Source organism: Anarrhichthys ocellatus, unplaced genomic scaffold, assembly GCF_004355925.1.
Source record: "Anarrhichthys ocellatus isolate YVR2014 unplaced genomic scaffold, GSC_Weel_1.0 scaffold85, whole genome shotgun sequence".
Taxonomy (NCBI): Eukaryota; Metazoa; Chordata; class Actinopteri; order Perciformes; family Anarhichadidae; genus Anarrhichthys; species Anarrhichthys ocellatus.
Window position 1 is genome coordinate 13,158 of NW_022280115.1, and position 24,838 is coordinate 37,995.

At 41.0% G+C, this 24,838-nt stretch overlaps 2 protein-coding genes across 6 annotated transcripts in view; both read right to left on the minus strand.

Moving 5' to 3' along the window:
- The window catches only part of LOC116398540 (acyl-coenzyme A thioesterase 11-like), a 40,790-nt gene that overhangs the window by 10,131 nt on the left and 5,821 nt on the right, over positions 1-24,838 (minus strand). For 3 of the 4 annotated variants that reach the window (XM_031874919.1, XM_031874918.1, XM_031874920.1), the window contains 8 exons: positions 22,797-22,901; positions 22,475-22,610; positions 20,548-20,639; positions 20,375-20,436; positions 20,164-20,283; positions 19,850-19,988; positions 9,373-9,428; positions 7,846-7,912 (listed from right to left, as the gene is read on the minus strand). In XM_031874919.1, the coding sequence (XP_031730779.1) occupies positions 7,846-7,912; positions 9,373-9,428; positions 19,850-19,988; positions 20,164-20,283; positions 20,375-20,436; positions 20,548-20,639; positions 22,475-22,610; positions 22,797-22,901 (777 nt within the window). Of the gene's footprint in view, positions 1-7,845; positions 7,913-9,372; positions 9,429-19,849; positions 19,989-20,163; positions 20,284-20,374; positions 20,437-20,547; positions 20,640-22,450; positions 22,611-22,796; positions 22,902-24,838 lie in introns of all 4 variants that reach the window. The other variant, XM_031874921.1, reaches the window with a different exon arrangement.
- Positions 330-4,922, minus strand: LOC116398541 (uncharacterized). Of its 2 annotated transcripts, XM_031874923.1 has the most exons (7): positions 4,835-4,922; positions 2,797-2,911; positions 2,529-2,672; positions 1,849-1,936; positions 1,550-1,751; positions 876-955; positions 330-665 (listed from the first exon to the last, which is right to left on the minus strand). In XM_031874923.1, the coding sequence occupies exons 2-7, from the start codon at positions 2,877-2,879 to the stop codon at positions 462-464; spliced, it is 801 nt and encodes a 266-aa protein (XP_031730783.1). In that variant the 5' UTR covers positions 2,880-2,911; positions 4,835-4,922; the 3' UTR covers positions 330-461. The 2 variants fall into 2 exon arrangements, with proteins under 2 accessions (XP_031730783.1, XP_031730782.1); XM_031874922.1 differs by having other exon boundaries at positions 2,797-4,922.

Here is a 24,838-nt window from a genome sequence, read left to right on the forward strand (position 1 = left end):
CAAAGGTGCCTCGAAGAACCTTCAAAAAATGGTTCTTTGAAGCACCATTTCTGGTTCTTTGAACCATAAATGGTTCCATAAAGAACCCTTTTCAAATGGTCCTTTAGCTAAAAATGGTTCTTCCAAGGAATAAATGGTTCTTTAAAGAACTGAGTTTTGGAAAACGTGATTTTTTTTTACATTTAAACAGCATAACAATGGAATCAGGGTTCCCACTCTTTTTTAGAGATCATATTCCAGGATCCTTTCTGTGATGATCTATAAAATCATCTTTTACATGCACGGAAATGATGGCAAATTGATTTGTGGATGAAAGAAACACCTGTAGATGTACTGCACTTCACTTTATTGTCAGAAATCAACTCTATACAATGTAATCCATGTGCTGCAGTGTCCTATCTAAGAAATGTTCAGAGCATTTGCCACTCTCTGCACAGCTACAGGTACCCGTGTGTCCAGCTTCAGGATAAATGCCTCCAAAAACGAAATGTTTTTTTCAGATGATAGAGGGCCAACACAACACCCATGGCCAATGAACCGTCTGCGTCTTCATTGTCCACCATCATTTTTTGTCCATCCACTGCTACAAAAACATCTGTGCTGTCACTCAGGGGCTTGCCATCGCTGCTGCTCAGGACAATTGTGGGTGTTGGGCTTAGTGGTTCCTGAAACAAAACATTTGAAACTTAAAGCTGTATTCCGTAATGTTTAAAGATCAAAGTTTTCTGATATGCTTAGTTGCACATAAAATGCTAGTTTGTTGAGATTAGATGTCATATTTTTGAAATTGCACTTTATCTTAATTTTCTGAAAATATATTTCCCTTTTTTAAATAAACAAATTCAAGTTGCCCCCCACAAACACAAATGACTAACCTTATCTATTGCAAAGAGCTGTGATGCATTTTCTTTGAAGACCGATGGTAGGAGGAGTATGGCTGCATTCACCAACAGGCCTGCAAATGACAAATCATGTTTCAATAAATGTCACAATTCTGATTCTGCAAAGTTTTGAGACTATCATACCAATTTCCTCAGGAGTGTTGATTTGGATAACAGTATCTAGGTAAACATCAAGTCAACTTTTTAGAGCACTTCTACACAAAACACAGTATATGGGATATTCTAAAAGGCTTAAAGGGAAAATGGATCAATGAGGCAAGAAAAAGTATTTAACGTTGATTAATAGTTTTAAAGTTATTTACTGGTTTGAAATTATTTGGCTACTTCTAAAACCATCTTGTTGTACATGTCGTTTCTCAACTCCAGTCTCACATCTTAAGTTGCTCATCAGACTGTAAACAAATAAACAGCGCACTGAAAAGGAAGTCTGGATATCAGCCGGCTACACTAGAACCCCAGAAATATAGCCCCTTTCCCCCAGGGGCATATGCGTCATCAAACAAATAGCTAATTGTTCCCAAATCGCCCTCTGTCTTAAGTTCTGGTTCAGCGCCTGTCCATTTCAGGGTCTGAGGTCCACCCACCAGTCTCACAAAATCCTGCGGGAAACACTGCACCACGTGTTATATATTAGATAAAACACTCACCAAGATTGGAATAGAGAAGCAGGTGAATTCTTTTAAGACCTCTGCAGTAGAGTGTTGTTGAATATAGTGTCTTCTGTACTCTCTGGAGGCATTGGCGAATGATGACCAAGTTAGGCCTCATCTTTTGGCACTCCTGCTTCATTGTTGCAATATGGTGGCTCGTACTTCTTTTGTTGTCCCCAGCATCCATTGCATCTGTTTGCTAAGTAATAAACAATGACACAATTAGGACTGAGCTGGAGCATGAAGCATAAAATTCAGTTTAGCATTACTCTTTTAGTCAGTGAGAAAATACTTACATATCCAGATCCATAACTTTCCTTCAGAAAAGGGAAGTTGAGCAGGACAGACTTAAAGAGCTGCTCATACTGTATATGAGACGGATACCTGTAAGTTTTCAAAAGGAAGAAGGCGTTATACAAGATTAACATTCCAGATCAGCGCAATAAACAGAGATACCTAACTCAAATGATCAGAAAGAGCAGTTAAAGGTCAGCAAATGTGTAGTTTGTCATCATGATGCATAGTTTTCACTATGGCATACAGACCTAAAACTTGATTAACAAGGAAACTTGTTTTACAGGCAGATAACATGTCATTACTGTACATTACGGCTGTAAAAATTGGCCAACAATTATGTTTGAATATTCATTCTTGAAAAACACATAAGTTCAAACTATTCAAATATCTTTTGTTGTTCATTATGTCCATGACACTGTGTCCTAAATGGCCGCGAGTGGTACTGCGCTGTGCACCGTTTAGAGCTGAACTTTTGTCGGACACCGTTTCTATTTATATTACTGTCACATGCTTTGAAAATGTCAGATAGCAAGTACTACTTAGACATTTTCTTTTTGAGGTTACGTCTCCAGTCTGATCTGGAGCTCACAGTTGATAGGTACATGGTTTGCTTACATGATGTAACGCATCACACGTGTTGCTGTGTGTCGCCATCTTCTATTATGGAACACAAACTTACATTGTGTCTTGGCTCAAATGGTCAAACAGAGCTGCACCCTTGTTGGTCAGTGCCGTGAAGACTGTTGGAGGAAACCAGACTTGGCAGTTGATCATTGGTTGGGCTGCTAGGGCTCTCTGACTCACAGGGGCTTCGCTTTCACTGCTAAACGGGAGGAAAATCAGATTTTAATTTAAGCCAACATGTAAGAAAACTACCAAAAACAAGACAAGTAAATCCTTGGTATTGTAATTGAAATGACATGGCTTCACTGTATAACGTAACTCACACTTTCAGCTGCGCTAAAGCAGACAGGAACTTCACTTGGTCTTTCATTTTTGGAAAGATTCGCTCACTCATTCTTTCAGACATCTGGAGAAGTGTAGGCCCATCTACTTCATTATCTATGGCAGAGAGAAACATTATTGAACCAAAATCATGTTAGGAGTCAGTATGTGCTGCCATGGCTCATGTCCATGTTTCGGAATTAACATTCTTGCCTTGCTTAATGCTGAACATCCTTGAATGGCCGATGTATCAGTGTTATGAGGTCTTTACCATCACAATGACTACATATGTCCACATTAGTCATTAGTGACTGTATGACTATAGTGCTTAACCTATTACTGTATTGCACAAGACATTGAAAACGAACAGCTTATGCTCAAGTCTGGGTGAGCAGCATCCATCATTCATAACAGAGTTTTTCCTGACCTGTGCACAGTAAAGGCACCAGGTCTGTTCTATGCATTATAATTTACTATCATTTTATTGGTTATTTCTGGCCATTTTGATATACCCAATTAATAAACCCAATTTAACTTTCTATCCACAAAAACACAATCCTCTGCTCTCAATGCAGAGATACATTTGCCACAGACATTAGCAGCACATGTGTTCATTTGAACTTTGTATTGACAGATACTGTGTGATAAAAGTATACTATTATCAGAAAATGTCTACAGCTATCTTTGCACTACAGACAAATCAACAGGTTTATATGCCTTCAAACTGACAAATCATAGACTATACAAGCACCAACATTTTAAGGTCAACTAACATTAAATCCATTATTTTTACCTGCTGGAACATAAGTGTCTGCTGTATAAGTTACATGTCCTGTGCTCTCCTTGAGAAACTTATTCAAACAGTGTCCTGCTTCATCCTCCACAGCTGGTCAAAAATCATACATTTAAGCTCGTTTGTGTCACTACAATCAATAATGTGTATTTACATAACATTCAGGAATTGCTTTAAGGTCCACATAATTTATATAATCACAAAATGTGGCACATAGTATACAGCTTCCTTCAGTTTTTACAGCTCACTAAGCTCTGCGCGGATCAGCACAGCTCTGTCTGACGGCAGCCACAACGCCGCTCCCTCTCTCTCGCTCACCCACTCACTCACATCGCTAGTTTACCGTCAGCCAAAACACTAGCGGTGCCTGAAATTGTCAAGACTGATCTTCATCAGTTGCTAACGCAGCTTTCTGACCTTAACTTGTAAGCTACAGTTACAAACACACGTTTTATTTACTGTCTTACCCCACCAGACAGCTCAGCTGTCGGCCGCTGACAGTCAAACATGGAGTCCGAAGCAGCTCTAACCGAAGGGCATTTTTTAACGTTAGCTCTCAACAATTGGAAATACTCCGTTGACTAGCAAGCACAAAATGGTGGCGTTTTCAATCGTGGGCAGTTAGCTAGTTAACATAACATTGCATTGAGTTAACTGCGCATGTAGCAATGGCATAAGTTTTTAATTGGTAAAAAAGTTTTAATAAAGAATATTTGATAGCTAAAGTAATTAGATAGTTCACATCTAGACATACAGTAACATTAACCCGTGTTAGTTAATCAGCTAACGCTAATGACATTTTACATATATTTCACAGGCAGAAGCATAGCACCTTAGCTAAATTAAGGTTAAATATATTTTCGCGCGCTATCTAGGCTAACGATTTAACGTTAGCTAGCTAACTAACTAGCGTTAGCTTCAGCCAACTAGCTAGCAGACAAGCAAAGGCAATTAACTAACGGTCAAGTTACCGTTAGAAAACGAAATACATGCGAAATGAACTCATAACGGTTTCAACAACCTACGGATTGTTGAAACTAAAAGTCTAACATTACCTCAAAATCCACAAATATATATATGCGGCATCCACAAAACGAGGGAAATATGGCGCTTCCAGCCAAGCTACAGGCACCAATACTATATATTCGATGTAGACTAGCTTATTCAGACACTCGAATAACAGATGGCTGGGACATGATAAAAAAGAGCAATAATTTGCCTGTAATAACCAAGCTTCCAACACTTACCTTAGACCGACCACTGTTAGTTGCGGGCGACTGGTTTGAAAAGACGTTGGTCTGGTCAGTCAGAGAGATGGACGACTGTCACTTGGAAGTAGGCAGGGCGGACACATATCTCATGATATATATATATATATATATAACTACCCCACACCCAGATCATGGCAAGATAGATTTTTTCTAATTTATCCCATCCCCCACGATTCAACAACTCAAACATGAATTAAGAACCCTTTAATATCCCAAATAACCATTTAATACCCCAAAGAACCATATGAAAAACATGTAGAACCATCCAATAGATAAAATGGTTCTTCAGTAGGGGATGGTTCTTCGTGGAACCACACTGCCTTTTAAAGAACCATTTAAGAACCTTTTTTTTCTGTGTGTAGGGAGGGAGGAGAAGGAGGATGGTGTCAGTCGTTCCCCGTGTGAAATGAGATGTCAATGTTGATGTTTTTGTTATGTAACTTGCGTTCTTTAGTAACGGCACTTCTGTGGTTATTTTAATACAAACGCGGATCTTTTCCTAAACCCAGTGGCGGGCCGTGCATTTTATACCTGGGCCTTCACTGCTGTCCTGCAGCTGAAACACAGCTACGGTTATTATTTGTTTTGTGTAAAAATGAAGCCAACACCTGTAAATTCACTAACTGCAGAGAATACGCCGAGACTGCATCTCCTCTCTGCTCTGACTGCAGGCTGGGGCTGCTGCGAGAGTCCGCCTGTGAGTGCTTTGGGGCGGCTCACGGCAGCACCTGCTGCTCGTTCACGACAGTGCAGAACCGTACGTGCTTTCAGGTCAGAGTCAAAACACCAGAAAAGTCTCCAACAACACCAGAAAAAGTCGCTAGATTTGTCGCTGGTAGCTTTTGACAAAAAAAGTCGCCATGAGGGTTTGGAAAGTCGCCAGATTTATCGAGAAAGTCGCCAAGTTGGCAATACTGGCACAGGGTAAATATGTCCCCAGAGCAACATTGGACATAACAATAGTTCCTATCACATATAAAACCAAACAAAAATCCATCTTCATAAAAACAAGTTGTACAAATAATAATATATAAACAAGCATATTAAAGCTACTGCAGATGTAAAAACAAACGCAGTTGACTTACCAAATGCTGTTCACTTAAAGCAGGGGTCGGCAACCTGTGGCTCCGGAGCCGCATGCGGCTCTTCAACCCCTCTGTTGCGGCTCCCTGAGTCTACATCGACACTAATACGTTTTCGTTTTAAACGATCTCCGTCCAGACGGCGTTTCAGCATCGTTTTCTAAATGATCTCCTTCCAGACTTAAACGCCTGAAATCGAATATCACTTGACTATTCACGTACACTGGGCATGCGGGTGGGTGCCGGTGTAAACAGGAAGTGGATTGGTTGCTCAAACCCGCTAACGTAACTTGAGACGGCCGCTCCGTAGGTCTGATAACGCCGCTGGACACGCTGCTCAATAATCGCTCCAATAACAGCTGCTTCCTCCGCAGAAATGCAAACTTTAACTGGACAACAGCTGCTAGTAAAGACAACACGGTCAGTAATAGCTGACCTTAAATAAAAATGTTTTCATATTTTGTCAACTAAAATGTGCTACACATCCTATTACGCCTGTCAAGCGCCTTTCCCTGCAGGTGGCTAATCATGATTTTCAGACCCTCCCTCAGTAAACTATCAATGGATAAATCCAAAAAAGGAAAAGTCAAGGAGGAAAATAGAGAGTTAATTCTGCGTGGACATATTCATTTGCTTTGACTGCCAACGATGCTGGCTTACCTGTATGCTTGATATGTGCAAAAAATGTAATGTTGAAAGTCACTTCCAGAACAAGCACACAGCATGCTGAAAAGTATCACACTGTAGATGAGCGAAAAAGAGCGATTTCTCAACTGCTGCAGCAAACTGAGAAAGTTTTTTTCTCCTCTTCATAAAAGTTTGATATTGTTATATTGTTGTTAACAGGTAAAATTGCAATAAAATGTCAAAAATTGTCTTTATTCTTCTTCATAAATACAACAAACTATAGTTTTTGTATATATAATATAACTATATGTAAAACTTTATAAGCTGTGATATCAAATAGAAAATAGCAGCTCCAGACAAATTTTATTTGGTGGAAAATAGAGCAAAATGGCTCTTTGGATAGTAAAAGTTGCCGACCCCTGACTTTAAAGACTAACTCCATCCTCCTTTCTTTGTTGGCAAAGAGTTTAATCCCACGGTTAAATCCCGTTTCTCCTCCTTCAGCCATTGAGTGTTAAAAAAACAAAGCTCGGTAAAAAAAGAAAAGAATCTACACCAAGCAAAATGCAAAAAATGTCATAATTTCTTCCATATCTTTCAATTTGAACTCTTACTACTCCGACTAAGCTTTGCCAGCTTCTTTAAGTTTCATTTCACGATAGTCACGTGCTCGCCCACTGACCAATCACAGCACACGCTGCAGCGCTGCACCTGAAAACTGAGCTGCACGTAATGATGACGTACTTGTAGGCCAGCTAGATGGCTATGACACGTCAAAGAATACGCCCAACATGTCAAATTAAAGATCTGATTGGTTGAAGACTATGACAATCAACAATATCGTCCCCATGCACTTAAACTGCACATGGATGCACTTGTGAGTCTGCAGGCCTCGGGCCTCTGTTCTTACCTAGAGACACAGAGGTGAAATCTGATTGAATAAAAGCTCTACTTACAACAAGCTTGCACTGGAAGCAGAGCAACTGAGGAAGACAGTAGCTGTGCAATGAGAAAATAAGATAATGGGGAAAATATTTTTGTAAATTATAATACATGTAGTGTATTTAAGAAAAAATATTAAATTATAAAATAGATATAACTTTGTAATTCTGTTTAGGCCAGCAGAGAAGGCCTTGCTGGCCCTGACGGCCCACCACTGCCTAAACCTAACTAAGTGGTTTTGTTGCCTAAACCTAACCAAGTATTTCACCATCTTTTCCTAAACCTAACCAAGTATTTCACCATCTTTTCCTAAACCTAACTAGGTGGTTCTCTTACCTGGTTTCTGGGGTCCCAGGGCACAGACAAAGGGACCTCGCCCTGCTTGCGGGAAATGATGTACTTTCTGAAACAACAAAACAAGAGCAATTAGAAGAACTTTTGACAATGGTGCTGTAATGTCACAACTGGGTGATAACTCTATTTATCTAGATCTACTGAGACACTGTCTACTATGGGCTCAGAATGTCGTTTCTGACCACTAGTAGACCAATGTTGACATGTTTCATGCATGCCTTTAGCATGAAGGGAGGTGTGAAATACATTTCTACTCTCTGTAGAGGACTGTACTGCATGTTGACATTTCTGTAGATTGTGCTCTTTGCTGAAAAGTTCAATCCCTCTTGTTTGTAGTGAGTAGTGGTGTAACGGATCAATTGAGTATTTTTTTTACAGTTTAATCATCACAGTGTGTAATAAAGTTCTACTGCTGCTGTTCCTTTTCAAGTAACAAGTCCCCGAATATCAATGCAGAGTGTCAGTGAACAGATATAAAGCAGTAGTGTGTTCACGTGAACGGAGCAGGTTAAAAGCATTTAACGGCGAAAGTCATGGCGAGCGGAGGAACTTGAGAAGCCCCGGGCATCATTTAAGTCGCAAGTTTGGGAGCATTTTGTCTTCCCTGTAACTTATGACGGATAAGGGTGGTGGACGAAACCGTTACGGTATGTAGGAAATATTTAAAGAGAAAGACACACGACAACGGCAATACATCGGCATGTCCACACATATGAAGAGACCATCCCGTCTGTCAGCGACGGGGGACACTCCGGTGTGGAAAACAAAGGATTTCAAAATCTGGTTAAAATGCTTGAGCCACTCTGTGAGAGTCACACAGACACACCTGGGGCAGGTGCTGACAGAAGCAGTAGAGTGGAAGCTAGACACGCCCAATAGTAATATCCCAGTCACCACAGAAAGGTCTACCCTCACTCCAGACAATGGAGATATTCTCATATTTTTGAAAATAATGTCACAGTAATGGTAAACATTAGTGTGTATTTGAATGACATAACCTGACAGGAAGTAAACATAGACCCAAGGTGTTGCCGAGCAGTTCAGTTCAGTTGAAACAGTGGAAGCTAGCTCACAGGCTGTTTCTTTCTTTCAATATTGATCAAAGGACGAGGGTATCAACATACCTCATGTTGCACTTAAACTTAACAGAATTGAGTATATTTGAATTTTTTATTTATTTATTTAATTTTGTTTCAAATTGGACATCTTCAATATTTTTGTTTTTATGCAAGACTATAGCCCAAAGTTCTTTTCTTTAAGTGTTCTTGAAGTTCTTTAATTAATAAATGGAAAGCAAAGTTATATTTGTCTCCTCCCCTTTACTTTGTTGATCCGAACCTTGACTCAAGAACCGTGATCCGAACCGAACCGTGAGGTTTGTGATCCGTTGCACCCCTAGTAGTGAGTGAAGTGAATATATCGTACAAACTGCATCACTTCTGACACACAGAAGTGGAATTAAAAGCTAAGAAAGTATGTGCTCTTCACAGCAATAGACTGATAGATTACCTGTCCAGTCTGATCTTCTTCCTGGCTATGGCCTCTTGAAACCTCCTCCCCCCTTCCTGTAAATGAAAGACAGAGAGAGACATAGTTCATCAAACACCTCAATTCAGCTATCCATCTTCTGCACCCTCCTCCAGGCAACTATTCCAGAATGTTGCTTGTATTAAAGATGCAATGTGGATGATTTGATATTGTTATATTATCGTCATAAAAAGGGTCACTTTCCAATTATTTTTCTTTCTTCCTATCACAGTGGCTGGTTCTCCTTACAGAAAGACGTTCTTCTTGGTATAACTGAAGGAGGAACATATTTTCTCACTCTAACAGTTGTAGCTGTACATGAGAAGAAAAGCATGTGTTTCCTACCATAAAGTAGTTCAACATATTTTACTGACAAATACAGCCTGGGGTATAAATTATACCCCAATTTCTGATTGCCTTTGGCCTTGGGAACCAATATTGTACACGCGCGATATGACAAAAACAACTAGAAAATTCCTAAAGAAATTTTGACAGTGTGGCTTCTACTGCCCGAAGACGTCGCAATATATAGCTACACACGCTGATGTTACCGGCAGTATCGTTGAGGTTTGATTGATATATTGCTTCTCTCTTTTCTGCATTTTAGATTCATACTCTTGGATTTAATCTTGTATTCGTGATGGACAGTCCACAAATGGCTCCCGTCATTTCTGTACTGGACATAAACATCTTTGTTTGAGAACCCTTTGGAAATTATGGGAGCTGACGCTCCCGTCATTTCTGTACAAGCCTCATTCTGAGCTTCATGTTAAGATACAGTTACTCTATGGGGCTTTTATTTTGAAAGGGTGGGACTGGGTGGGGGAGAGGAGCCATATTCATAATGTTTGACACACAAACAGAGGTTATTAAATGACAGGCTTCATCACAAGCATTCCAGTTAGAATTCCCACTCTGGGGCTTTTATTTTGAAATGGGAGGAGGGGGGTTCTCTAAAAATATTTAAGACCTGAATGACTGTATGACAGAGAGAGAGAGGGAGAGTGTAACTGGTTGCCATGGTGAGGAAGCACCTGGTGTTAGAGACAGACTGATTACGAAACTTTACAGTAAACAGTGATTTTGAACAAAACCCCTTCCTCCTTTTAACAAAAAGTCTGAGTGCCAAAATATGGATACCGTGAGAAAGATAAGACTCTGCCAAACGCGCTGATGTGGTTTTTATATTTGTGGTGTTAAAAATGTGAGCTCCAGAGCAATAGACAAAACTGGTACCGTCTGCTTTCTTTGAGAAATGAGTAGTGAGATTTCTAGAGAGAGTCTAATGGAGCAGTTGGTTGGAGTTCATGTCGCTCTGTCGCTCTTTGAGCCAAATGTGTAAGTCCGTTGGATTCCATAGACACTTTACTGCGACCAGCACAACATTTCCAAGCTTTTTGGCGAAAATGGTGTTTCAAGAGTAAAAATTGTGGGAGCTGGAGCAATTTGTTTGGAAAAATCACAGAGGATTTTCAAGCTCCGCTCCACTGACAGTTATGCTCTCACTCTAGCTCTTAACGAGCCATGCAATACACACCCATTATAAAATCTGAAACAGACACAAAATTTTCCTGAAACTTAATCTGTGACTTCATGAAAACTGTGCTAGCTATCAAAATGTCCATTTGGCTCAATAAAGTGCAGCATTTTGTCTACGTTTTAAACTTTGAATCATGTTTCTGCGTTAATGTATGGCTAGTCAATATGGGCCTAAAGTTAAGTGTTTTTTTAGCTCTCTTCATGCCGAAACCCCATTCAAGTGAATGGAGAAATTTTGCTCAGTTTTTGGGGATTTTCGGGAATTTTCAGGGAAACCGCTTGGCGAATCTCTCCGAAAAATAGATAGCACACTATTCCCGATCAGGCCGCACGTTTTGATCTATTTTTCACGCCGCTGTTGGCAACGCTGCGTGAGGAGAAGCGCGCCAAACTTCATTTTGCTCCGTTTTTCGGGGTTTTCCGGGATTTTCGGGAAAACCGCTGGGCGAATCTCTCCGAAAAATAGATTGCACACTATTCCCGATCAGGCCGCACGTTTTGATGTATTTGTCACGGCACTGTTGGCAATGCTGTGTGAGGAGAAGCGTGCCAAACTTTTGGATAAACCTGAATAATATTATGATTAAGCCCGATGGATAATATACAGTGTGCTTTGGCACACTGAACTAGAAAATTCCTAAAGAAATTTTGACAGTGTGGCTTCTACTGCCCGAAGAAATCGCAATATATACACACGCCAATGTTACCGGTAGTGTCATTCAAGTTCAATTGAGATAGCGCTACTCTCTTTTCTGCATTTTAGATTCATACTCTTGGATTGAATCTTGTATTTGTGGGGCTTTTATTTTGAAAGGGTGGGACTGGGTGGCTGAGAGAGGGGGAGAGGAGACAGAATCATAATGTTTGACACTAAAATGAGAGGCTTCATCACAAGCATTCCAGTTAGAATTCATTCTGTGGGGCTTTTAATTTGAAATGGGGTGGGGGGTGAGAGGGGAAAAGTCCTCTAAAAATATCTAAGACCTGAATGACTGTATGATAGAGAGAGACACAGAGGGAGAGAGACAGAAAGATAGACAGAGAGAGAGAGAGAGAGAGAGAGAGAGAGAGAGAGAGAGAGAGAGAGAGAGAGAGAGACTGATCTCTCTGGCAATCTTTCTCATTTGGAGATTGTCCTATGTTTTATCTTTTACAGCTTACATAACTATTGTCCTGCTCTGCCATGTCTGTCCTCGTCTCTCCCTCTTGTGTGTGTAAATGTCACTCGAATCAGGAAACTTATCAGAATACCCATATTTGATTGGCTGAGCTGCATCACGTATATCTCTAAATCATGTGTGTGCGGCTTTTATTTTAAAATGGGGGGGGAAGTCCTCTAAAAGTCTCCAAGACCTGAATGACTGTATGAGAGAGAGACACACACAGAGAGAGAGAGACAGACAGAGAGATAGAGGGAGAGGACTGTATGTGCGTATGTGTCTCAGTGCCTCTGTGTGTTTATCAACATCACTAATGAGCTCATATAAACACCTGTGTGCTTGGGTGCATGTTGGTGATTGGAGCACCTGTGTGTTAGAGGCTAATTAAGAGAGAGAGTGAACAGTGATTTTCAACAAAACTACCTGTCAAACATATGCCCTTTATACCAAAACCATGAGACTAATCAATAAAATATGGATACCATGAGAGGGATAAAACTCTGGCAAACGCGGAGATGTGTTTTTTATGTTTGTGGTGTTAAAAATGTGAGCTCAAGCGCAATATGCAAAACTGGTACCGTCTGCTTTCTTTGAGAAATGAGTGGTCAGATTTAACATGGAGTCTAATTGAGCAGTTGGTTGGAGTTCATGTCGCTCTGTGGCTCTTTGAGCCAAATGCGTAAGTCCGTTGGATTCCACAGACATCTGTGTGCGACAGCACATTTCCAAGCTTTTTGGCCAAAAATGGTGTATATAGAGTAAAAATTGTGGGAGCTAGAGCAATTTGTTTGGAAAAATCACAGAATATTTTCCTGCTCCGCTCCACTCTGACAGTTATGCTCTCACTCTAGCTCTTAACGAGCTGCGCAATACACACCCATTATAAAATCTGAAACAGACACAAAATTTTCCTGAAACTTAATCTGCGACTTCATGAAAAATGTGCTAGCTATCAAAATGTCCATTTGGCTCAATAAAGTGCAGCGTTTTGTCTACGTTTTAAACTTTGAATCATGTTTCTACGTTAATGTACGGCTAGTCAATAAGGAGCCAAAGTTAAGTGTTTTTTTAGCTCTCTTCACGCCGCAACCCCATTCAAGTCAATGGAGAAATTTTGCTCAGTTTTTGGGGATTTTCGGGAATTTTCGGGAAAACCGCTACGCGAATCTCTCCGGAAAATAGATAGCACACTATTCCCGATCAGGCCGCACGTTTTGATGTATTTTTCACGGCACTGTTGGCAATGCTGTGTGAGGAGAAGCGTGCCAAACTTCATTTTGCTCAGTTTTTCGGGGTTTTCCGGGATTTTCGCGAAAACCGCTTGGCGAATCTCTCCGAAAAATAGTTTCCGCGCTATTCCCGATCAGGCCGCACGTTTTGATGTATTTTTCACGCCGCTGTTGGCAACGCTGTGTGAGGAAAGGCGCGCCAAACTTTTGGATAAAGCTCATTATTATTATTAAGCCCGCTGGATAATATACAGTGTGCTTTGGCACAGGCAGTTTTACTGCCTTGTGCCACAAAGCCACACTGAACTAGAAAATTCCTAAAGAAATTTTGACAGTGTGGCTTCTACTGCCCGAAGAAATCGCAATATATACACACGCCAATGTTAAAACGGAGCAAAATGAAGTTTGGCGCGCTTCTCCTCACACAGCGTTGCCAACAGCGGCGTGAAAAATACATCAAAACGTACGGCCTGATCGGGAATAGTGTGCTATCTATTTTTCGGAGAGATTTGCCAAGCGGTTTTCCCGAAAATTCCTGAAAATCCCCAAAAACTGAGCAAAATTTCTCCATTCACTTGAATGGGGTTCCAGCGTGAAGAGAGCTAAAAAAAACACTTAACTTTGGGCCCATATTGACTAGCCGTAGATTAATGCAGAAACATGATTCAAAGTTTAAAACGTAGACAAAACGCTGCACTTTATTGAGCCAAAGGGACATTTTGATAGCTAGCACAGTTTTCATGAAGTCGCAGATTAAGTTTCAGGAAAATTTTGTGTCTGTTTCAGATTTTATAATGGGTGGGTATTGCACGGCTCGTTAACAGCTAGAGTGAGAGCATAACTGTCAGAGTGGAGCGGAGCTTGAAAATCTTCTGTGATTTTTCCAAACAAATTGCTCCAGCTCCCACAATTTTTACTCTTGAAACACCATTTTCGCCAAAAAGCTTGGAAATGTTGTGCTGGTCGCAGTAAAGTGTCTATGGAATCCAACAGACTTACACATTTGGCTCAAAGAGCCGCAGAGCGACATGAACTCCAACCAACTGCTCCATTAGACTCCATGTTAAATCTCACCACTAATTTCTCAAAGAACGCAGACGGTACCAGTTTTGTCTATTGCTCTGGAGCTCACATTATTAACACCACAAACATAAAAAACACATCAGCGCGTTCGACAGAGTCTTATCTTTCTCACGGTATCCATATTTTGGCACTCAGACTCATGCTAATTTGTTAAAAGGAGTTAGGGGTTTTGTTCAAAATCACTGATTACTGTAACGTTTCTTAATCAGTCTGGCTCTAACACCAGGTGCGTCCTCGCCATGGCAACCAGTTACTACACGCACGCAGGCTCTCTCTCTCTCTCTCTCTCCCACTCACTCAGTCCATCTAACTGTCTGTCTGCCTGTCTCACTCACTCACTCAGTCTCTCTCTCTCCTCTCTGTCTATCTTTCTGTCTGTGTCTCTCTCTATCTTACAGTCATTCAGGTCTTAGATATTTTTAGAGGATTCCCCCCCCCCACCCCATTTCAAATTAAAAGCCCCACGGAATGAATTGTAACTGGAATGCTTGTGATGAAGTCTCTCATTTTAGTGTCAAACATTATGATTCCGTCTCCTCTCCCCCTCTCTCAGCCACCCAGTCCCACCCTTTCAAAATAAAAGCCCCACAAATACAAGATTCAATCCAAGAGTATGAATCTAAAATGCAGAAAAGAGAGTAGCGCTATCTCAATTGAACCTGAATGACACTACTGGTAACATTGGTGTGTGTATACATTGCGATTTCTTCGGGCAGTAGAAGCCACACTGTCAAAATTTCTTTCGGAATTTTCTAGTTATTATTATTATTAAGCCCGCAGGATTACAGTCAGTGTGCTTTGGCACAGCCTTGTGCCACAAAGCCACACTGAATAACTTAAAGTTACTGTGAGGAACTTAATAAGTCTCAATTTAGTCTTGATGCCTCTATACCCGCTGATCAGTCCACAACCGTAGCAACAGTTTATGTTTATCGGTGAACACTGAAATGGACTGTATTTAAGACTACATCCACACTACTACATTTTTGTTTAAATACGAATATATTTTGCATTGTGGACAGGCAGAAACGGGGACCTTTGAAAACGATGACGTAGACACCTGTGATCCCATGGACACAAAACGGAGCCTTATTTTGTTCTGTTTTTGTTCACTATTCTGAAGTTGTGTAACAGACAACAACGAAACCGAGAGGAAACGAGTGAGAGACGTGTTGACCAAATTTCTTGACCCATAATCTATTAAAACTTAGATTTTTACGTGTTCATTTTTAAAGTAACTTTAAGTATGTGAAGACCTACAGTGAAGACCTACAGCCTTGTAACTAAGTTTGAAAAATGAAACTTTTCCCACTAAATTTCTTCAGCTTGAGTGTGTGTGTGGGAAACATAGAGGAAGATCTTAAGTATCAAGCACAACCATTCAGCATTAAAATAGCAGCAACTGACTATTATCTATGTAAAGATATAGTGGAGTGATGTCTACCTGAGCTGAGAATGAAGTCACTCTCCCTCTGTGTGTGCCTTTGATGTAATGTTAGTGTATGTGACTCACTGATTGTCTCACAGCTACCGCTCTGCACTGCTCTCATAAGGTGGTTACAGCTGATACAGGTATGTTGTCCCAACCGACAGCGTAGTCACAGGAGTGTAGCACCCACCCCCCGGTTCCCCCTCAGGTAAACACGGTTAGCTCTGTCAGCACTTTCGCCGTAGTTTGCACTGCTCGTCGTTTGATCGAGCCACATATTGTACTTCCACATTTTTTGTAAGGCCGCCCCCACAACTTCCACTGCTCCAAAATCAAACAAAGACACTGGAAGACCATGGCAGAATGCAATATTCCTGTTGTCTACAGGAACATGGAAGACATTTTTATTTTTTTAATAGAGTTGTACCAAATGTCATTCAAAGATTTAATAGAGTTTTCGAATAATGCTACGAATGTCATATTATATGATGTCATTGTGTGTCATTGCGGTTGTATCAATGTAATTTATGGTGCCTTTAGATTGCTGCTAGACCGCCCCGTTAATACAGGTGTGATTTTGGTTTGAATAAATTTGGTTTAAAAAAAAAATAAAAAATACATCGTCTAGTCCAGTGGTTCTCAAACTGTGGGGCGCGCCCCTCTAGTGGGGCGCGGCGGTATTGCAGGTGGGGCGCAGGGGGAAATGCAGAATTTTTTTATTTCAAGAACTTTATTCATACCTGCAAACTTGTCGCTTTTCGGCAAAATTCGCCGTTTTGAATCAAAATATATCATCCGCGTGAATCGTGTAGATCCGTAGAGGGTTCTTTTTTTTGGGGGGGGGGGCGGTCAACTGGCCAGCCAGCGTTTCTCAGATTGGAGTGAGACGAGGAGAAAAGGTGATGTCTACACCGTCTTTCCCTCTGTTAGTTTAAGTTACGTTATGTCCCGTTACCATTCAGACTTGCTGGGTTAAGTTAACGTCCACTGCATGCGGAACTTCGTGGACTGTTAACGTTCGTCATTATCACGATTTAGGAGGAAAAAACGTAACGTGATGAAACATGAAGCCCCCCCGTGTTCCGGTTCAGTTCACGCGGTCACTCGTTAACGTTAAACCAGAACACCGGCGGATCTGGTTGCAGGTTGTTTGTTTTAACTCAAAGTAGAATGAAAGGCCCAGATACTGATGAGATGATGAGGTCAAAGAGCTTCAGGGAGAGGAGGCTGGTTGTAGCGCAGCTTGACGCAGGGCTGAGATGTGAGTGGAGCTGGGCCTGGATAAAGGTGGAGGTCTAAACAGACGTGAGTACAGCTTCCTGCTGTCACAGTATTTTAAATACATTGATAAGGCAGGGTATGGTAAATGTAGCTTCTGCTCCAAGGAGATAAAGTACAGCAACAAGGGCTCACATGCCCTCTCATCACACTGTACACACTGTTCACTGTAATGACCACAGCCAGTGTACTAACAGTCCCAACAGTCCCACGTGCTGTTAAATCACAGCTATTATTTTACTTTTAGAATGCTACATTTTAAAGCTCATATTTAAAATAAAATGCTCCAGATATGTGTGACACATATCTGGAGCATTTTGTTTAGTTTTGCACAGGTTGCACGTTATTGTTGTTTTGAAAAGATATGATATCTTTATTGACAAATATTTGAACTTGTTTTGTTTAGTTTTTCACAGGTTGCAGTTTATTGTTATTATCTTAGAAAGATATTCAGTGCAAAACAGGTGAATTGCAGCCACAATAAGCTATTTTTTGTGGGCGGTGGGGCATGAACATTTTTCTTCCTCCAAAGTGGGGCGTGACAGAAAAAGTCAGTGGCTTAGAGTTAAAATACTTACTTAAGTGTCTACAAAGAGATAAATAAAAAGGGACCGTGTTATGCTGTGTTCACACCAAACATGACGCAAATTATTCGTACCATGTTAATCGCGCCGCAGAGGGGGCGTGGCTTATCGCCCTGGAAGCCGTTCAACTGTTCACCATCAACCATGGAAAAAATAACCTCTATTTCTGCTCAGTATTTGTTGTGGAAGTCCCAGATATCCCGTGAAACTAAACGCCGTCATGTCTGGGTTCATAACATAGTCCAGAGGAGCTCCGTGGATTGTCGAGCTCTATTCACAGTGACACCAGTGTGCCGTGAGAGATCGCCAGGTGTGCCGTGGGAAAATGTCCAATTTCACTTAATCGGTCCAAAAAAACATCATTTAGTTGTCGCAAATAATTTGCCATTGTTGAGCATCTGAGCCTGCAATATAGTGGCTGGCCTAGTAATGAAATACTCTTCCTTGCCAGTGGGTGGCAGTAGGTATCGCAATAATGACCTTGTTAATTTAAGATAGTAGAATTAAATGATGCGCGGGAGAGGTTGTAGTGAAGAACGGCAATGGAGAAATATTTCAAAATGAAAACTGTAGACTCTGATCTGGGCCCTGGTCAACCTTCTGACCCAGATGAAAAGCCCAGTACGAGTGGTGGTACAAAAAAAGAAAAAACTGTGAGCTCGAGGCAATACAGCGAAAGCTATCTTTCGTTGGGATTCACTTTCACTGGGGATCCGACTGCACCGACTCCGTTATGCTTGGTGTGTGGGGAAAAACTATCAAACAGTGCCATGGTCCCAAGCAAGCTGAAACGTCATCTCCAGACGAAACACCCCTCACTCAACAACAACAGGGACTATTTTGTTCGACTGCGCTCACAAACTGAGAAACAGGTAACTTTTATGAGGAAAACCACAAATGTGTCTGAGAAAGCTCTCAAAGCTAGCTACTTAGTAGCTGAACTGGTAGCCAAATCAAAAAGCCCACACACTGTGGCAGAGACATTAATATTACCTGCCTGCAAAGCCATTGTGAACGTGATGCTCGGCCCTGACGCGGTTAACGAAGTAGCTAAAGTCCTGCTCTCAGATAACACAATTGCCAGATGTATTGGTGACATGTCTGCAGACATTGAAAGTGTTGTTTTGGAAAAGATACGCATCAGTGGGAAATTTGCACTGCAACTTGATGAGTCTACGGACATCAATGGACATGCCCAACTCTTGGCCAATGTGTGTTTTGTGGATGAAGACGCCATCAGAGACAACTTCCTATTTTGCAAGGCATTGCCAGAAAAAACAACAGGAGAGGAAATTTTTCGGGTCACATCAGAATATCTTGAACAAGGAGGACTTCAGTGGGAAAACTGCACGAGTGTCTGCACTGATGGAGCAGCAGCCATGGTCGGGCGCATCAAAGGCTTCGTTAGCAGAGTGAAAGAGAGACACCCAGATGTTCTTGTTACGCACTGTTTTTTGCACCGCGAGGTGCTCGTTGCTAAGACTTTACCAGCAGACCTAGCTCCTGTGTTGAATGATGTCATGCGCATGGTTAACTTTGTAAAGACAAGACCTCTGAAAAGCTGCATATTTGCATCTTTATGTGAGGAAATGGGAGCGGAGCATAACGCCCTATTGCTCCACACAGAAGTCCGATGGTTGTCGCGCGGCAAAGTGCTGGCCCGTGTGTATGAGCTTTTTCATTGTTTGTACCATATGGTTTACACACACATACATTTATACACATAGTTTGGTCCGGTCTCTACTGATATGAGGTATCATAGAGCTCTGGGTGAACACAGACGGCTACAGTATTTATTTCTTGATTCAACAACGGCAGGACGTCAGTGATGACAGAAGAAACATCTCAACGCTGATAGGCTATCGCGCCGCAGCGTCACGCAATTTTTTCACAGAAGTTGAAAAATTTCAACTCACGCCTTTGGGGCACAAGGCTGTGTTTTTGCTAAGTGGCCCTGGCATTAACACAGTATTACACTGTGAGGTGTCCTGATTTAGAAAATAACTGGGAGACGTTCTTTGCCTCCATCTGATTGGTAGCAGATGGCCAAGCAACTATGCCTTTTTTTAAAACATGGAGGATAATTATTTCTGTACCACCTTTCTCAATAATAATCTTAATGTGTTCATCAGCAGCTCATTCTGTTGGCTGACTCACCAAGGGTTCGGGTCGTATCCGTGGTAACGTACATGGCTTCCTGTGGGCGTCGAGCACCTCGAAGGTCATGAAGGCAGAGTTTATGTGTCGGTTAGGCCCTTCCTCCTGGTCGGCTTCTGCTCGCACCCCCACCTCCATGCTGCAGCACACAAAGAATCATTCTTTTTGTTTCATTTCTACTTATGTACCTATTTTTCTCTGCTGTACCCTTCTAACACTGAGCTGTCAGCATGGCCTGCTTTCTCACAAATCAGTCAAGTTCTTTCTTATCTCATCTTTCATATCTTTATGGGTGATTCTGGACACACTAATACCTGTTTTTGAAGGCGTTGTTGACTATAGCCCTCAGCAGCAGTCTGTCTCCCACCTGAGAAGGCCCTCTGAAGGTGAACATGTCGATGGTCCGCAGAGTTGGGTGAGCCTGAGAGAGACGACTGCACATAAGAAAAACAATGACAGAGACCGTTATATCTGTAACCCTGGTGCATTCAAATAAAGCATTTTCAAATGTGTGTGAGATTGTACCTGGCAGCAATTGTAGCTACATTCAACATCCAGGCCATGATCTGTCCTCCAAATGTATTCACCTGGTATTCAGACAAACGGAAATGATGACACAGACAACTTACCCCTAAAGACTTTGATGAAGTGCATGAGCTGGATGAGGTGGCGGACAGAACAATAAATCAATAAAGAACCTGGTGGTTAGCATGTGGTGGTAGAACCAGTTCAACACTCTCCACTTTGGTCTTCTCTGCTGCCACTGCACTGCCTACTGCCCAGCTGTCAGCTGAAACACACACACACACACATATGAAAGTTAATGCAAGTAGGAAATGGTTGGTGTTTTCTAAATATGTTTAACAATCTCATGAAAAGACCCAAACCAACATGTTTCTCTCAATACTTTCTGACTTCCCTACTGTCTGTGGCCCTCAACCCCACTGGTTCCCACTGAAGACGTAGACATTTAAGGGTGCAGCGTCTGGCCATGAACTAACATGATCAACAGAATGTGACGAGAGTACAGTGTTGATGTCAAAGACGTCCATGTATTGTGTTGCAGAGATATCTGCTGAAATGAGCATACTAACCAGCTAGCCGTGGTCCGTCCTGTCCTGTACCACATTCACCTTGAGATGTGAGAGTCTGTCATGAGAGGCTACTTTCTACATTATTTAAGAATTAAATTCCTCAATTTCCCAATAATGATCGTGTAAATATTAGTGCTGGGCAACGATTACAATTTTGAATCGCATGATTTTTTTGCGATTAATTAATTCCAAACAAAAACACTTTAAAAATTCTAAATAAATAATTTAAATGAATCATTTATTGTTTTGGTATTTTGGTCAGACACATATGCAACGCTGATTACCGTAATATGTGTGGTATTTGTTATAAATGTACGTTGGTACATAGAGGGTGATAAGAAGCTGTACATGGAGGGACTTAGGACCCAGGGGAATGTAGGTGAAGGAAACAGGAAGAGACGGAAGAGACACCACACAAACAGCTGTTCACTGCTTGCTGCTGGCCGGCCGGTTCTTGTGTTAAAAATGTCCGCTTAATAATAAAAAAAAAACTTTGTTAACGCGCAAAATAATAATTGTCAGCGTTAATTAATTAATGCGTTAACGCGATAATAGTGCGTTAACTTGCCCAGCACTAGTAAATATAGAATAAAAGACCAAAAGCACCATTATAATCACCACCAGTAAAAAGTCAATAGCCGATACCCCTCCCCCACACAAAAAGGGAAAAAAACTATTGATCTGAATAAACAATCTGTGGCTCTATTACAGACAAAGAAACTGTTGAACTGAACATCTAAGTCAAAGTAGTAATACCTAAATACATGAATTTGGATCACTGAACATCAAACTAAGAAAGTCATAAATAGGCCTATTTAAATATAGAGCCTAAATAAATCTGGAAGATGACACCAAACTCACAGTAATTGATCTGGAAGTGAGACTCAAACTAACCATAAAAACATCTAGATGAGAGGCACTTTATTTTTTGTAAGAAGAGAGAAGTGAAAGTTTCTCACGCCACATCAGCTGGTTATATTATGATTTACCACTTTTACAAAACATTAATGTTGGTGCATATTCCCGGGTTAAGGAGGATCCTAGAGTGGGTTTCATTTCATGAATGTATAGTTAGTGGCTGAATTATTTGGAAGAGAGAACGCCAAATTGGTAAATAAGTTGAAGGGCTTCTTTTCCTCACTATCTGTCTTGTATCATGGACAGAGCGCTAACATGTGAGGGTCCAAGGACAGAGGATGTTGTTTGTTGTACATATTGAAATGCTCTCTGAAGAGAATTTGTGATATTGGGCTATACAAATAAAATTGAATTGAATTTATTCAAAAGATAACTTTTGTGGTGATAAATAAACCAAACAGGATTTAGATTATTATCAGAATTTATTAGAGGAAGATCTTTTCTGCAAAAGTTGACCTCAGCGGGCCTTGACCCCGCGACTCCCCCCGCGACTCATTGACTTCAGCTCCTCGATGTACGAACGTTGCAACCAATCTCTTCTTCACTTCCCTGGAGTCACCGCAGTGTCCGCTTTATCAGATGAAACTGCTACAGCAGTGTGCATCAAACCTACCCTGCAGGACGGACCCATGGGAGAGTAGATCTTTGATGATGTCATCGTGTAGCATCCTGACCCTCCGTCTCTCAGCGGCCACGCTGTATTCCACCTGCTCTTTCTCAGTGTGGGGTACGATAGGCTTCAAGATCACCTGTGATAGATGTCAGTAAATGTGTCTCCTTAGTGTCAGGAAGCCTTAAACAATACCTACACACACACACACACACACACACAGATGCAGACTGATCAATTTCAACATCGCCCAAGCATATCACACACTTTCTTAAAAAGCCAGAATGGTCATTAAAAAATGATTTCCACACAGCACACGCCTTACCTTTTGTCCTGTGTTTTTGCGCTGGGTAACAAAGGTGGCATAGGCGTGACAAACCCTCCAATGCCGATCCAGGAACAGGTCCTCACAGCTCACCTGTACCCCCACCTGGGAGGGAATGCATCAGGGATACTCTATGGTCAAACTCTTTGACAGCTGACTTCAGGTAGGTTACAGCTAGCAGTAGTCATTTAGTGAAGGCTTATATATAAATATATTGGCAAGCGAATCAAAAAAAACTCCCCCGGTGTGTAATGACCTTTATTCTGGAAAATGCACAGACCTCACGTTGACCAGATTTCCTCGGGACTATTCCTTTGGTAGAGAGTAGTTCTTTTTTATTTATTGTGTAGAAAAGTGAGTACAAAAGCCAAGAAATTATACAAAGTAAGACAGGGACGAATGCAAAGGGGACATAAGGACACTGAGGAAAATAACAGGTTGAGAGGCGGAGGTCAGCTAAATGTATATAAGTGTGTGTGTGTGTGTGTCTGTGTGTGTTTGTATGTGCGTGTGTGTGTTTATATGTGTGTGTATGTTTGTATGCGTGTGTGTATACGTGTTTGTTTGTATGTGTGTGTGTGTGTGTGTGTATGCGTTTCTGTCCATCTAGGTGTGCTCCGTTTGATGAGGTGAGTCGATTGAGGTTAGGTAGTAATATGGGATATATTTCAATCTACACATTAATACACAAATACAGCACATGTACAAAAATCCATATATATTGTGTGTGTGTGTGTGTGTGTATATATATATTAGTGCTGGGCAAGTTAACGTGTTATTATTGCGTTAACGCATTAATTAATTAACGCCGACAATTATATTATTATTTTAACACAAGAACCAGGCAGCAAGCAGTGAACAGCTTCACTTCCTCCCCCCTGGGTCCAGAACCCCTCCTACACTCCGCCACCGTCATTCACTCTTGTCTCACAAACACAAACACACAAACACACACACGCGAGCGCGATCGTCTCGTTACAGGATCAAACGTGACTGTTACGAAGTGGAGCTTCTAGTGAGGACCAAGACACGTCTTGTTTGAACGGAATACTTTACTGTCTGAACTGCAGTATTACAGTGTTACAGTGAACACAACGCGCTCTTGCACCCGACATGTGGTTTTCTATGTATCAACATTGTTAGCGTCAAGAACACGTACCATTCTACTTCCTGTCTCTTCCAAAGTAAAAGCACTTCCGTTTTCATGCTCTTCACAATAAAAGTAAATGATGCAATCAAACAAATTTACAACAGTGACAATATTAAAATACATATTGTCGAGTTTTTAAAGTGTTTTTGTTTGTAATAAGTATAATAAGCATCATTTAGTTATCACTACTGAGAATTTAACAAACATAAAAAAAGAAGTAGATAGGTTTGCAGTTTTCAAGGTGTATATTTAAATTGCATCTATTACACACATGAAAATAAAGTTGTGAACACCGGCTGAATATCTATTATCAGAATCATTATAACTGTATAACTGCTACTGTGTAAAGGGAATACTGCTGTTAAAAAGCACCTTATTTGTTTAAAGTGTTTGCAAACCAAATATTATTGCACTTTTGTTCATATAGCAGTACTTTTAAAATAAAAGTGCGCAATACCCTACTTTTGAATTCATTATTGAATTTTGCGCATAACAATGCGATTAATCGCAAAAGAATCATGCGATTAATCGTGATTAAAAATTGTAATCGTTGCCCAGCACTAATATATACACATATAGTAGAGAGTAGTTCTGAGGTCTGTTCACTGTGAGGTCTGTTTATTATCCTGAGTAACCATGGCACTGATTCTGTTGCTAAATGTTTTCGCCACCACAAACAATATTTTATTGACCTCCGTTGTATTGTGGTGGCAGCGGAAAAACCAGCAACAGATCATTTAAAAGCTGAAGAAATCAAATCAATTTATCTACATGGCTAAATACAATTACTGTAAATTATCATATAAAAGCAGGTGTTAAAATACAAACAAATAAAGGTCAGTCGCTAAGGAAGGCAGGGTAAAAATGGGGGGGGGGGGGGGGGGGGGGGGGG